We start from the raw sequence: 11,751 nt of genomic DNA, 5'->3' as shown, positions 1-11,751 counted from the left end.
ATATGGCTCTTTTTTTAATAAAAAAATTTCTTTTAGAAATGAAAAGTAGAGACAGAAACCTGTACTTAACGGTCGATATGTCCCAATAGGGAGGAACATATGCTCCAATAGAGAGAGAGAGAGAGAGAGAGAGAGAGAGAGAGATTTGCCTTGAGAGTGAGAAAAGGAGTTACGGGATATTACACGGATGAATGAGAATTGAGAAATGAGGTCTCTTGACCTAAGTTGTGATTTGTCACGTGTAAAAGGGAAGACAAGTTTGTTTGCTCAACTATTTAAAAGTTTATTTGAATCCGACTCCTTTACGACCTATTGTTAAAGTCTGCACGAGTCGGTATGGATCACTCCATTGGAATCAATTTGAGATCATTAAAAGAATTTATACTTTTTTATAATTTAAATGAAAAAAGGTATTTTTTTGTGTTTGTTCTAATAAGAGTAATATGAAAATTGTGAAATAAGATAGCAAACTGCCGAGAAGGTTAACCAGCAATTTTTGTTTTAATATAATCTTTTATTATTCAATTACATTCCTTTCGTTACAATTAACATTTTTCAATTTTTCACGCTAAGGGAGGCTTACTACTGTTTTTGGTGTGATAATTTTTATAAGAAATGTTATCGAAAACTGCAATTTTTTTAAAAAAATTTATAAGCAAAATGTGGTAAAATAATTGCTTGAGATTTTGCTTAAAGACGATCGCAGTTCGATTCGCGATTCCATTGAATCATTTGAGAACCGACGCGATTCAACAGCCGAGTTTTAACGGGATGGCATGTTCATAACCCTGGCACCAGCTTTCCTTCGTCCACGTTCGCCGCCTCTGCAAGACGCGGTCGAAACCAGAGAGACCCGAATTGGCGGCAGTGTGGAGAACCACATCATTTTGCAGAGGGAGGGAGGGAGGGAGGGAGGAGTTGGAGAGCTACCAACTTCCAAAGAAGTGACGGACATGGCGAAGCAGCAGAAAAGGAAGGCTAGTGATGAGAAAGAAATCAATGGCTCGTCTCTTTCTCGGGATGACGAGAAGAAGAGGATGAAAAAGAAGAAGACGAGGCATGAGAAGGGGAGTGGGGTGGAAGTAGTGAAGATGGAGGGAGAGGAGGATGACGGAGGTAAGGATGTCGCCTTCGCCCGACACCAGAAGAGGATCACCGACCCTCGGTTTTCCTCTCTCCACACGGACCCTCGGTTCAAGCCCATGTCGAAGAGGAGATCCAGGATGCCTGTCGACTCCCGTTTCGCCGCCATATTTACCGACGAGAAGTTCGCGTCTTCGGCCCCTGTGGACAAGAGAGGCAGACCCATTAAGGGGAGCTCCGAAAGTCATCCACTCCGCCAGTATTACCGTCTCTCTGAGAGCGAGGATGATGATGGCGAAGTTCAGCGGGAGGAGGAGGAGGAGGAAGAAGATAATATGGAGGAATCGATGGAGGAGAACGCCAACACGAAGAAGAAGCCGACGGAGGAGAAATCGGAGAAGAAACAGAAGAAGCAGAAGCAGAAGCAGAAGCCGACGGAGGAGAAATCGGAGAGGAAGAAGAAGAAGCAGAAGCAGACGGAGGAGAAAGAGAAAAAGAAGAAGAGGCAGAAGGAGAAAATCAAGGTAGGAACAGATACAGTGAACACAGAAGATACTACATTGCAGCTGGCTCCTAGTTCCGATGGCGAATTGGACGAGAACGGTCTAGACGTTGAAGATGGAACAAACCATGAAGATGAAGATTTTCCAACACAATTGGAATCGCGTGATTCACTGATATCTTCGGAAGAAGAGTTTTTGTCATCTGACGATGATGTTAGTGATGACATAGAAGATGAACCCGAGGTGAAGACTAGCATCCTGCGTATTGTTTTTAGCTAGTTGTGCATATAAATGATTTCCGTGCAGTCAAGAACTTTAAACCATAATCATTAGTTGGTGTCTGAAACAAGAAGGATAATGTTATCTGGCGCTTTTTGGTTCGATGTAAATGGTTACAATGTTTGCTGGCCTGAAGAATGTGTCTTATTCAATATTGGTAGCCTGGCAAGCCCGAGTGCTTGGAATTTGGAAATTGAGGTTTTAGATGAAAAACTAACTCAGTGAAGCAGTTCAGTGGAGATATGCTTGTCTTATGTTGTTGATGGGCGTCCTAGAAGGCCTTATCATACAGGAGGAAATTCAATAGTTAAACTGTTGCTTTGACATGGTTGAATATAATTGAAGTACTAATACTATGTCTTCCCTTTTTGTGTCCCCCTCTATTTGATAGGAGCAAGTGACAATGGTTGAAGAAGCAACTCGTAGAATAGCAATGGTGAACATGGATTGGGATCAAATAAAGGTACACTGTTTCTTGTTCTTAAATTGGGCATCTTTGATTTGTTTTGGTAGATTAACATTTTGAAAACATTTTCATGAACCTTTATAATGAGAAAACGCCTGTTTGTTGTGAGTTATTTCATCTACCAATGTGTTTTTGTAAGTTACTTGTCCTATTCTTTGAGGGGAACCGCAATCCATAGTTGAAGAAATTCCGTTCTCTCTAAATGTTTCTGTCCCTTGCACAGAACATTTAGTGCTACTAGGAGTTGCTCATCCCATGAATACAAGCCTCCATTCGTGTGAATTCATTGAGCCTTGGAGGTCATGCTTCTCTTACATCTTGAGCCATTCCTCTGAATTAGAATCCTTTGTTGTCATGACTGAACTAGTATGCTGGAAAAGGCTTCTTGATTATCAGGAAATCTTCTTGCTTATTATTGCCTCCTACTGACCTCAATACAGCTAGATCAACGTGATTCCGTTGATTGTATAGGAATTCTCTCCCACTCTCACTCTCTCTCTCTATCTTTTCCCCTGTGATTACTGCATGAGGATGACCAAATGTTCTATGTTATATAAAGCAGTATTCCATGTTTGCTGTTGGGTATCTTGTGTGTTCTTTTAGTTCCATCTTTTTCAGTGCTCCTCATTCCATAACTGTTAACCTGTAATTTGGTAGCCCATAGTGATGCTTGTTGCGATTGGCTAAGCTATCCTTGGAACTTGATGTCTTAAAAGGAACAGCCAATTATATTGTGAGTCTGTAATTCAAGATTGGTCCACCTACAGTTGCTTGTTGGTGAACAACATTTTTTATCTGAGAATTTTCTTAAATCCTTGTAGGCTGTAGACTTGTACGTGTTGATGAGCTCATTTCTTCCTGAGAGTGGGCAGCTTGTATCAGTGGCCATCTATCCATCGGAATTTGGCCTTAAATCTATGGAAGAAGAAGCAGTTCATGGACCTTCTGGAATCTTTGCTAGTGATGATGATGAAGATAGTGAAGGGAATGGCGCTGAAATAGATGAAGCAAAGCTACGTGCCTATGAGAAAAGCAAGCTAAGGTGATCATTTGATGTGGATCACTTTTCTGTATTAGGTCTAGCTTAAGTTGTTCTTAAGAGCATCATACTTTCCATATGTGGAAGGAGGCAAGTTTCTCCAAGAGATTATTAAGTAATACGGGTTCTTCAAAAAGGTTGTCATACCCAAGTCGTGTCGAATGCAGTCAGGTGCAGCAAAAAATAAATTGCTTTCCTTTTGTTGAATTGATTATTAATTATTAATTACAAGTTTTATTATTTGTCCCACACCCACACCTGCACCTGTGTGACATAGATTTTAATTTTTAGCGAAGGCATCTAATTGTGTCTACACCCTGTGCGACATAGATTATTAACCAAGGCATCTGATTGTGTCTGCACATAACTTGCTTTTATAACTAAGAAAGCTCAAAACTTTTACTGGTTACCATATATAAATCTCTCTCTTTCTCTCTCAAAGGATCTTTGCAATCTATCTGGATGATTTGAGTTTTCGTTGTTTTGCATTATCTTCTCCAAGCTTGTTTATCTTTTGAGCACTAGGTCTAAGCTAAGTAAAGCCTGAGATATTGGGCATGTTGAATGATCGGGTGATTTGTCATTGACTACTGCTGTTGCAGTCATGTATGTCATGTGTTTGAATTACCTGGGTCTCAAATTAGCAGTCTAATTGTATGCCATAAAAAGCAACATTTTAGTATGCAATTGGAATATCTAGATATAAGGCATGATTACAATTGTAAAATGTAGGTAGGATCAGAAGCAGAATAGGATATCAAATCCGTTAGGACATGTATGGGTGTAAATGGTATTTTGAAGTCATAGAGCATCTTTCCATCAGTATATGAATAATAGCCACTGTGGTGGGGTCCTTCCTTTTCTTTCACGTTCTCCTTGCTCACTACCACAGCCAATGGTGAGAGATTAGAGAGAGCCAATTCCACTTGTAGGTGAAGGAGATCGAGCAGTTGCACTGTTAAACCGGTAATAGGGAGAATAATGTGAAGAGGTTGAGATTCATTGCAACAACGCAATGCAAAATTTGAAATATCACCCATAAAAATAGATGGAAACTGAATTCTACAATATTGGTATGAAGGAGTGCTGGGGATTCTGCATGCCTGTCACCGATAGCATGTGCAAATGCTGCAACAACAGCATCTACTATAATAAGTGGTGTTAATTATGCTTATTCAAAGTCAGAACCACATGGAGACATAGGTCCACACCCTTTCTGGTTGCATATTGGGAGTAGTTGCCAGCTTGAATCTGCAGCCTACGTAGGGGATCACTCTCACCAAATGCATGATCTCTGAAAAGCCCTTATGAGTCTATGGCTCAGAATGTCTACATTCTTTACCAGGCTCCTCTGGTCATGTTTCTGAAGTTTAAGAGGAGCAAACAAACAAATTTAACGTCCAACACATTCTCGAATATTGGCAGGCTCTACTTGTAATTCAGTTTAGTACCATCTCTGTGACGATGGTACTGCTAGTTTTGTTGCTGTTTGAGAATCATTGACAGTTATTTTGCTTCTTTCTGGATCAGGTACTATTATGCAGTAGTCGAGTGTGACTCAAGTGCAACAGCAGATCACCTCTACAAAGAATGTGATGGTGTTGAATTTGAGCGAACTTCAAATATCTTGGATTTGCGATTCATTCCTGATGATATGCAATTTAATCATCCTCCTCGAGATATTGCTACTGAGGTACTGTTATGGATTTAAGGGAAGGGTGTGGTTTACATATTACTACAATTTTTGTACATTAATTCATTTAATTAGTTATTTGGGCTAAAATCTTCACTTGATCATACGAGTTGACGTGCTGTTATTAATTTTGCCAATTAGAGCCAGAACTATTCGACATAGGGTTATCTCAATTAAATAAATTTATTTCATGATTTTGCCAGGAGGAAATGTAGGGTTTAAGTATATCAATAGGCATTATTTTTTTTGAAGTATTAGCCAGCTTTTGAAGTGAATGTGTTGATTGCTAGCCTTAATATTGATGTTTGTTTATCTGATGCTCATTTCTGTCTTCATTTTCTTTAACACATCCCATGGAAGTTGTATAAGTGTTTTGCCATGCCTGTTGGCAGTTTTCCATAGGTTCATGAAAATCTTGTGCTGCAGAAGAATTCTCCACTTTAGGTGGCTTGATTACATATGTTTGTGTTGTGAGTGTTGCTTCTGCATGGTTAATCCGCTGACTATGGATGCATGCCAAATGTAATTATTTAGATGTTATCTATATAATAAACAGCTTACAGTTTGAATTGATTGTCTTTTCTCAGTTAAGTTTAAGCCTTTAAGACATTCATCTGAAAATCCTGTTGTTGATCGTGGTATTACCTTGCCACTTTTGGAATGCAAATGATCTACATTTTATCAATAAAAAGTGATGCGCACCTGTTTTCTGATACGAATGCATTCAATACATATGGATGATGCAAAAGATGTCTTGATAACTAGATGCCCAGGTCGGGATGAAACTTCTTTTCAAACTTCCACATCATTAGCAACTCTAGATAAAGGCAATTTGTATGTAGCTAAATGCAATGCACATGATGCATACTTGTATTTGGCTAAAAGTCAACAATGTTTGCTGCGGTCAAGAGAATCTGTGTGGAAGAAAGTACTTAATCTGGCTTATCTTTCCCCCCCTTGAATTGCAGGCACCATCAAATTATGAATGCAAAGATTTCCATACACGTGCGTTGCAGCAGAGTAAAGTTCAGTTATCCTGGGATAATGATGAGCCAGAACGTATTAAAAGTTTGCGGCAGAAATTAAGTCAGAAGCAGGTGCGTGAACAAGCATTTTTCATGTTTCAACATAAATGGGAAGAGATCTTTTTTCACTCATGTAAAATTGGAGAATTTATGACAAGCTAACCTTCTGCAATTAACCTCATTTTCTGTGGTTTGATATGCTATTGGAGGCTAACGGTTGACCAACTGTACCCTGAGGATATCAAAATGTTGCATAATGAGTAAGACTGAGGCTGTTTCTAGTTCTGTTGATATATGAATGCGTCGATCATCACACATCAGTCGGCCTTCGTGTGTCATGGTTGTCAATTGGGCTGTCATGTTAGAGTACCTTATTCATAGAGGTTGTAAAAGGACGCCCTCCATTTGGGCTTGTTTTTCTGATATTTAGTTCAACGCTCTTCATCCAGCCCCCAACCTGCTTTGTTGAGGAAGAGTGATGAAGAATGGACCAAATATTCCTGCCATTCCACATTGGGAATGGCTGGACTGGCATTGTCCTCGCCTGATGATGCTGATCCAGCCATTTTCCAGCGTGCTACTCTGTGAACAGCTGGGGAAGAAATTTCACTTTTGCCTTTTCTTCTCTGTCACTATTTCATGGCCACATACGGACTGGGAAATGGGGGTAATGTCTTCCAGCTCTGGTGTTGCTGACATAACCATTTCTCAGCCAGTTGTCTTCAGAAAACCATCCGTTTTTTTTCTTCAGTTTTGTTTTTCTAAATTTTAGGAATTCCAGCATTTTTTTCAGCCAACGACCAATGGCGGGGCTGGTCAGGGCAAACAATATAGTTAAACTTGACTAGTCCATTTTCCAGCTGGTAGGTGTGAAGAAAATGACCACCGTGTCTTTTGAATTCTTTCACTTATTCTCTTGTTTCTTTTTACGGTAGCCATTTTTGGCAGCCAGACAAAAATTAAGTAAGGTTCAGGGGCAATACCCAGTTTCAAAGAAACCAGATTCTTGCCAGAAGCTATTGCTGGTTATAAAAAGTAATAGAAAGAGTAGCGGAGGGGGCACTGTAATGTTGTGTGAGCTTTGGAATAGCGTGGACATGTTTACTTGTTTCAAGTCTAATTTAGGCTGGTTCATGAAGCTTGATGTACTTTGAGAGGTGTATTTTCTCGTGCTATTTTCTTTTAGTGATCTTCTGTATTGGATTGTGGCGTTTTGGCAATTCTGCTAGTTTACATGTGTCTGTTGTTTAGCAAGCCTATTGAATAAATAACTGATTTTGTGCAGCAATGTTATTAAGTAAAAAATTGGACTACATAGTTGATTACTCTCGAGTGAACCAAGTAGTCCAACTAGCTATATGGTCAAGAGCAGGTTTAGATGGCTGCCTCGATTGGCAAGCCTAGCCACTAGCTAGATGCCTAGTCTGAGGCACTTAGGCGGCTCAAAGAAATGATTTTCTTTAAATTTTTAATTCTTTTTTGTTCCATTGCTGATATAGAAAATGCTGAGAGGAGCTTCAAATCTCTTTTTTTCCCCCTTTTGCGTCAAGGATTGCCAATACTGGACTAGGCCCTGCTAGGCCTTTTTTGGTGTTGTTTGCTTAGTGCTTTTAAGTTTTAACTACATTGTTAACTAGTCCCAACTAGTCTGTAGATCATTCTTTTACTTATTTATTTATTTTTTATATCTGCTATTCCTTAAGGGATCTAAGGTAAATTGGTGCCCAAACTCCCTCTCTCTCTCTCTCTCTGTGTGTGTGTGTGTCTCACCCCTTCTTTATCCTGTTCATCAATATGGTAAGTATTTTAGTCGTGGTAAACATTTATCAATGTAAAGGGTTATAAATTTATAAGGATGTGCTATATGATGTGTTATTGTCGTCTACATAGGACCACAACAATTTCAAACTTTTGTTCTTACATAGACGGCCTTATTATATGCATGTTTGTTTTGGTTATATCAGATGTGCATGTTTTAGGTCAAAGCATCTTCTGTTTTACTGTGATAGGCAACTCCAGTGGTATTCACTTTTTCACTTGATTCTCTCTTTTGGATACTGACTCAGACTGGCTAGTTGCCTAGCATTCTTAGGGTGCTCACCAACTAGTGATAGTTGATCACATCAGTGATGCATCAGATGTTAACTTAGATGTTGTCTAGCTTTTGATCGCTCCTCCCAGGAAGGTGTCTGAAATCCGAGGGTGGATTATTTGTATAGGTGCTCTTTAGTAGCAAGTCTGTTATTGCTTATTGCTTTACTTTGGAACACCTGGGTTCCTTGTGGAAGGCCTTACAGTTTTCTTTGAATTACTTACCCCTTCCACATTGTCTTGCTAATATTTTTATTTTGAGAATACGTGGAAGCAAACTTATTCATCTTTCACTGTCCTGTTTTACTGTAGCTGGATGAGATGGAATTTAAGGACTTCTTGGCTTCTGATGACGAAGAATCTGATGACGACGATGAGGATGAAAATGAAGGTAATGATGGAGATCTCGAAGTGCAGTCCATGTCAGACAAAATAGACAGGAAACAAAAGAAACGAGACAAACTTCTTGCACTGTTGCAATCAGGGGATGGTTCGGAGGACAGCAAGGATGACATGGACATGGAAGTAACTTTCAATACTGATTTAGAAGGCATAAGCAAGCGGTTCCTTGAGAGGGAAAAGAACAAAGATTCTGAATCAGTATGGGAGGCATATCTGAGGAAAAGACGTGAAAAGAGAAAAGCTAGGAAGAGGAATGGGAAGTCGTCTTCTGAAGATGACAGCAGTGATACAAATGAAGAAGTTGCTGATCAGGATGATGACTTCTTTGTGGATGAGGAACTTGATGCCGATGACAATTTAGACCTAGCTGAAAAGAAGAGATCTTCAAAGAAGAAAAGTGCTGTCCATAAAGATGGCAAGAACAAGATATCAGAGACCAAGGAACAGGTTGCAAGCAAGGAAGAGCTTGAGCTATTGCTTGCTGATGATAATGCCACCTCTACCAAGGTCAAGGGATATAATTTGAAGTCGAAGAAGAAGAAGGGCAAAAGGAAAGATGTTCTTTCGGATGACGAGTTGCCGGAAGTTGATTATAATGATCCAAGGTTGTCGGCTTTGTTCACTTCCCCACTCTATGCATTAGACCCAACAGATCCTCGATATAAAAGGTAATGGAGTCATTATCTGGTTTCTTAAAGTGACATATACATTCTCCCGAAGTCCAACATTCTCATATTCAAAGGTGGTACACACATGCACACAAACACACACATGCACATATAGATAGACACAAGTACTATCACATGCCCATGCATGCATATGTGCCCACAGAGCATACGGTGGAATTAAGGTGACCCATGTTTCCACCTTTCATTGTGCTGTGTGACTAATTTTGCACACGGATAAAGTAGAACAAGGGAAATTATCGTTTGCTCTTCATGCTCTTAAGCTGCAAAATTGCTGGTTGTTGCTGTTGCAGGAGTGCTGCTTATTTAAGGCAGGTATCTCGCAAGCAGAAAGGTATCGTTGATGAAGTGCCAGAGGAAGCAAAGCAGCCGGAGAGGAAGAATGTGGAGAAACCTGATGATGAGCAAGAGATTAAGAAAGAGAAGGTTGAACTCATGTCGCTGGTCAAGTCCCTTAAAAGGAAGGTCGGGTCTATGCCCAACTCAAACAAGTGACTGCAAGTTGACTTGTAAGATGGATCTGGTGCTCCTGCTTCTCACAAAGCTTATACTGCAAACTGAGAGGAGATACAAAGTTCGAGCGGCTAACGTTCAAGGTTAATCACTTCAAGTTTTATACCTTTTTTTTTTCTGCAATGGTACCAATCCTTTTTGTAGAAATTAATCATATCTAAGATATTATTTTGCCAGGGATAGTCTGAAAAGAATTTTCAAGATGTTATAGTCATGTTGCAACTTACAACCAAAGTTGCAGCTTCCTTGGCACCATTAGAATTTAGTAAATGTAACGTGCAATTGATCAGGTAAGATCCTGTCAGCCATCGTGTCAGCCATGTTTCTGGAATTTCCGTGTTCATGGGCTTCTGTAAAGGCCATTTTTATTCTGTTAGTTTGATTTTTGTATAGGGAAGTCCTACTCTTACATTGGCGGCCTCTGTAAAAGCACATTTTTCGTACTGCATAAATGAATCTTGTTCATTCGTTTCCAAACACTCTCCTTAATACCAAAACTTAGTCACATTTCTAACTTCCAAATTTGGGCTATACTGTTGCTAGCAATTGCAAACAGGGGGTCTTGATAAAGCCTCATTATTTTCTTGGGGATCGGAAAATCAGGCAGTTCTTCTCAGATTGTCCTTTGCAATGAAGAGTCCTACTCCTTGTTCATTTGTTCACGAAGCGGGTCCACTTTCCGCCCTTCCCGGGTGAAGGCTAACAAAGTGGCTTTGAAAGAAACTATGTAAATAGTGCAACCAGTCAAACGGTTCCGTTTCCTGTGTTTTTTAAATATAGACAAGTTGGAGTGTGGTCGACGGCAAGAAAATATAATATTTTAGTCGCTCGCCGGTTTTCAATCTTTCAATGGAGGTGCACAATACAGCTTTTGGCAGAAGAGTTAGTAAATTTTTAAAAAGAAGAGTGAAATTATGGTTTCAAAATTTTGATAGGGTAAATTTTATTTTTAAAATTTTTATAATGATTTTAAATTACATATAGAATTTATTTATTTATTTTTTTGAAAATTTGAGGGGGGCTCATGCCCCCCCAGCCTGACAGAACGTTGAGACCATGAGCAATCAAACTTTCTATAGTTAGTCTCCCAGCACTAACATGGCTGCCTCAGCTGGCCAACCTTGCTACTGGCCAGCATGACATCCCACACCTGTGGCGTGTAGAGTCAAGGAATCCGGTTAGGTTGGCCGGCCAATATATATATAAAAAGAGAGAGAGAGAGAGGGGTGTTTTTTTGTCACAAACTCAATGTTGCGAGTAATGCAAAATAAAAAATTTATAAGCTTTTCAAAAAATCATAAAAATAGTGTATAATTGAAATTCTATAAGGCTCTAAACATTAATGGCCCTATCATAATATTGGACTTGGTCATCAGATTCTCACATTGTTTTATGAATATATTTTCATGCATGCCGCATTCGTTGATATGATTAGTTTTATAGGAAAAGCAACTTAGAACATGGAGATACATGCATAAACAAATACCCATTTTTCTAATATTCTAAAACTGTGAAACTTGGTTGTGTATAATATAAAGAACTCATCCAGCAACGACTCAGAGAATCAGGTCAGTAGGTCGGGTCGCCATCTAGTCACCAAAATTTGGTTTCAATTTTCTAATGTCACGGAACCGAACAAGTCTTCAGCGTAAGGCTTCCGAACAATGACCAATTCTTAGCTGACTTTGGGTTGGAGTTTTTTTTTTAACATTTCTTTTTTAAAAACAATTTTTCGGTGATCAAGAATACGCCCATCCACTATAGTGTTGTGATCCCACCGTTTTCCCAGTTCAATAGTTACGGGCGGAGTAAAGAATTTTTCATGAGGGGGTCGAATTAAAGTTTTTAAATTATACTAGTACCTAAAATTTAAACGAAATTTTTTAAAATGAGACCAAAGTCCATGTATGAAAAAAATAGTACCTACAAAAATCAATGAGAGATGACACGTCTTCTATATACATCTACTGC

The 11,751-nt window shown here is 39.3% G+C and overlaps 1 protein-coding gene across 2 annotated transcripts; it reads left to right on the top strand.

Moving 5' to 3' along the window:
* The first annotated feature begins 899 nt into the window (after positions 1–899).
* On the top strand, positions 900–10,257 carry LOC116248193 (pre-rRNA-processing protein ESF1). 2 transcript variants are annotated; one of them, XR_004170973.2, is made up of 8 exons: positions 900–1,829; positions 2,257–2,328; positions 3,153–3,373; positions 4,901–5,063; positions 6,032–6,160; positions 8,492–9,249; positions 9,561–9,863; positions 9,958–10,257. XR_004170973.2 is itself a non-coding variant. In XM_031620842.2 (7 exons), the coding sequence occupies exons 1-7, from the start codon at positions 954–956 to the stop codon at positions 9,760–9,762; spliced, it is 2,421 nt and encodes an 806-aa protein (XP_031476702.1). In that variant the 5' UTR covers positions 900–953; the 3' UTR covers positions 9,763–10,257. The 2 variants fall into 2 exon arrangements, 1 of the variants encoding a protein (XP_031476702.1); XM_031620842.2 differs by having other exon boundaries at positions 9,561–10,257.
* The last annotated feature ends 1,494 nt before the right edge of the window (positions 10,258–11,751 follow it).

This window comes from Nymphaea colorata, chromosome 2, assembly GCF_008831285.2.
Source record: "Nymphaea colorata isolate Beijing-Zhang1983 chromosome 2, ASM883128v2, whole genome shotgun sequence".
Classification (NCBI taxonomy): Eukaryota; Viridiplantae; Streptophyta; class Magnoliopsida; order Nymphaeales; family Nymphaeaceae; genus Nymphaea; species Nymphaea colorata.
The sequence above is the reverse complement of the archived record's forward strand: the minus strand, read 5'-3'. Positions and strand labels throughout refer to the sequence as shown.